General features: G+C 43.5%; 1 protein-coding gene across 4 annotated transcripts; it reads right to left on the bottom strand.

Moving 5' to 3' along the window:
• Positions 1–205: 205 nt before the first annotated feature.
• LOC110878181 lies at positions 206–2,919 on the bottom strand. 4 transcript variants are annotated; one of them, XM_035977496.1, is made up of 2 exons: positions 2,656–2,906; positions 206–2,202 (listed from the first exon to the last, which is right to left on the bottom strand). In XM_035977496.1, exon 2 carries the CDS (start codon positions 2,162–2,164, stop codon positions 515–517), a length of 1,650 nt encoding a protein of 549 aa, XP_035833389.1. In that variant the 5' UTR covers positions 2,165–2,202; positions 2,656–2,906; the 3' UTR covers positions 206–514. The 4 variants fall into 4 exon arrangements, 3 of the variants coding, with proteins under 3 accessions (XP_035833389.1, XP_035833390.1, XP_035833391.1); XM_035977497.1 differs by having other exon boundaries at positions 224–2,177; XM_035977498.1 differs by having other exon boundaries at positions 224–2,087; positions 2,656–2,903.
• Positions 2,920–3,526: the final 607 nt, after the last annotated feature.

The raw sequence follows: 3,526 nt of genomic DNA, 5'->3' as shown, positions 1-3,526 counted from the left end.
TAATCATTAATCAAGCATAAATAGTAAATCATCTTGGGCTTGGGCTTGGGCTTTTAAAGAAAAGCTTAATCCAGTTCGAGAAAGCCATAAAGGTGGCGTATTCCGTAGCCCATACGGCCGTATGGGTTGTATTTAATATCCATCGAAGCCCTTATCAAGAAGCCCAACCCCAACCATATCATCATCATCATCATCATCATCATCATCATCATAACATGCATAATAATATAAAATCATTTTTATTTTTAAGTTTGTACATATATGAACACACTTGAAATAACATAACCGACTTGACTACTTACAGGATTTACAAAAATACCATATCAACATTCCTATATCCAACACTAACTTAATCACATTATTAGTTAAACCAAACGCCCCTAAATACATTCCGTAAACCAAACGCCCCCTAACATTACTTCACAACACTATCTACCCCAAGGACAAGTTTTACTTACACCCATCGACTACCCGTAATGTGTCAGAGTCAGAATAATCCAATGAGATGTTTTACTTACACCCATCGACCACCCGCAATGGGCCGAGTCTCCCCTGGTTCTGACGTGCCGCTACCGTACCCTCTAAGCATCGCCATCAAACTGCCGCCATGAACTCTGCCTTCTGGAAGCGAGTAGCCGCTACCACCCGCCAACTCAACTGGTCTACCTTCGAAACCAACTGAGCCTATTGATGTTAACTGAGTGTGGTCCGGAGTGAGTCCAGGAATCGGGTTATCTGGAACCAGTTGACTATGAGAAGCACAAAGACCACTTTTCCCTCTAGCAAACTTGTCACAATGAGACAAAGTTTGACCAGCCAACGGGTCGGATTGAACCCATGAACATCGTTTTCCGCCACCGTGTGCTTTACAGAAATCGGTTCGGCCTTGGGCGCTTTTCCCACACCCTTCATATGCACATCTTTTTCCACCACCGTGACGAACGCAAAAACTGGTTCGGCCTCTGGCGCTTTTGGTACATTCTGGCATCGCGCACCGCTTTCCACCACCGTGATTAACACAGAAAAGCGTGCCACCATGGACGCTTTTAGAACAGCCGCCTTCAAATGTGCACCTTTTACCGCCACCATGGCCTTTACAAAAATTCGTACTACCTTCCGCCCCTTTCGTGCACCCTAAAAACATGCACCGTTTACCACCACCGTGAGCCTTACAAAACATCGTGCTCCCTTGAGCGCCTTTCGTACAGGCGGGAAAGTGGCACCGCTTCCCGCCACCATGAGAGATACAAAGGCCCAATGCATCCTCGGCGCTCTTGGTGCAACCTTCCATCTTGCACCGTTTCCCACCACCATGTCGTATACACAACCCCGACTTGCCCCTAGCGGCGTGAGTGCACCCAGTATGGCTGCACCGCCTACCACCGCCATGACCAATGCAGTAATCGGTCCGTCCTTCGGCGCTTTTAGTGCAGCCGAGAAACTCACACCGCCGACCACCACCATGGGCTTTACAAAACACGGTCTTCCCTTCCGCTCCCTTTTGACACCCTTCTCTCTGACACCTCCTACCGCCACCATGTGCAATACAAAACCCAGAAGCACCTCTCGCTCCCCTGGTGCATCCGATAAACCGACAGTTTTTCACGTTGCTGTTACGCCGTCGTTGTGGCTGCACCAAGCCAGAATTGAACGAAGACGAACCACCATGGTTTACCAAATTCGAACCAATGTTATGAAAAGGAGTAGTTATCGCCTCTGTGGTCTGCAACGGGGGCAAAAGAGGTAATTTCCATCGAGACGACGTGGACCCTTCATCCACAAGTTGAAATCCGGCGGATGTCATCATGCTGCTAGTAACCCTCGGTTTAACATTAAATGGAAACGATGATGTTCGAGTGACATCGGATTCAACAGAACCTGGTGCAAGACTCAACTCAAGGTCCACATCGGTTTCGGTTTGGAATATATTCATAGTAAGATCAAGATTCCCAGAAGAATGCTCTTCAACTTCCTTTCCCGAAAACACGGTGACACCCGAGCTCACCGAACAACCCAACCCGAGAGATAACGAAGACCCGTCTTCGATCCATGAACTCTGTTTCCCCTTGTTCTCATTCGAGTAAAACCTAGAGGGCAAACTACTTCCACCATTAACAACATTCGAAGCTAAAATTGAACCGAAATACGGAGGGTTTTCAGCCATTTCAATCCACAATCTGATTCAAAACCTCAAGAACACAACTTTTTGTCACCAAAAAAAAAAAAAAAAAAAAAAAAAAAAAAAAAAAAAATCAGAATTTGGTATTTCTTCAATTCATGCAACCCCCACTAACAAACCCAGATGTGTCGCATCGATCCATTAAGTCACACGAAGAACAAATTATACTGAATAAATAACCTGCCATTTAAAGCATTAAACACAGATCTTAATTAAGCATAACCTCACTGATCATTCTCAAAATTAATAATAAAACAATCGAAATTGATTCACTTAAACTAGATTAATTACTGAAGGGTACAAAAAGGAATGAGTGGACACCACTACCATAATAAAGATCATGAATTCCACCAAATTAAAATCGGAAATTAATATATATGAAATATCATTACAATAACGGAAGAAATTAATGTAAAAAACAGAGTAAGAGAGTGTGAATTATGGAAAACAGAGATGGGTGTTATACGTACACATACCTGTAACAGAATTTATGGTCGGAGAAGGTGATTGGTGGAGGATTTAAGGGGGCGGCGATGAATATGAAGGGGGCTTAGGGTTTGGAGAACGGCCGGCGGTGAATATGAGAGGGGTGGCGGAGACGGAGAGAGATAGAGATATAGATACAGAGAGAGATAGATATAGAGAGAGAAAGTGAATGGAAATTATGTGGAAAATGAGAAATATAGTTGTGGAATGTTTTCATTTGTGTTGGGTAAATGAAGGTTCCACTCCCATTCTATGTAGAGTGAGGGGTTTACAACTATTAAATGGTTGGGTGCCTGAATTAATAAGAGTTCTGAATGTACTGAACTAATAAGGTGTCTGAACTATTAAGAGTCGGTATTAACCGTTTAAAGGCAAATGTCTGACCAATTCAGATTAGAGATCTTAACCATTTAGACTCAGTATGATGCTTAACCATTCAGAGACAAATGTCTGAATCATTCAGACATCAGCTCACGAAACAAACAGTCTGAACCATTAAGTGTTGAACCAGTAAGAGACCTGAACCATTAAGAGGTAAACAAACAGACCCTGAGTCATTTATAGATAAGAGATGCAGGGAAATTTTGGTTTCGATCCTTGAGCTAAACGAGTTTTAATGGTAACTTCGCTATTGTGTCTAGTGACGGATGGGTTATCGGGTTTTCTCCGAAATTGGTGATGGGCTCGGGTTACTCTTGAAGTACTCCATTTGGTCTAGTAGGTGCTTCAAGAGTGCTCTGGGAGTCGGGATTGATACGCCGTTGAAAAAAAAAAAGAAATATATTATGTGACGGAGGAGGCGCATGTTAAGAAAGAGGTGCACGGTGGTTTCCACGTGTGATTTTGATGATCTGCTCTCAC

Source organism: Helianthus annuus, chromosome 9 (genome assembly GCF_002127325.2).
Source record: "Helianthus annuus cultivar XRQ/B chromosome 9, HanXRQr2.0-SUNRISE, whole genome shotgun sequence".
NCBI classification, from domain to species: domain Eukaryota; kingdom Viridiplantae; phylum Streptophyta; class Magnoliopsida; order Asterales; family Asteraceae; genus Helianthus; species Helianthus annuus.
Note: the sequence above shows the minus strand (reverse complement) of the source record. Positions and strands in the feature narration are given on the sequence as shown.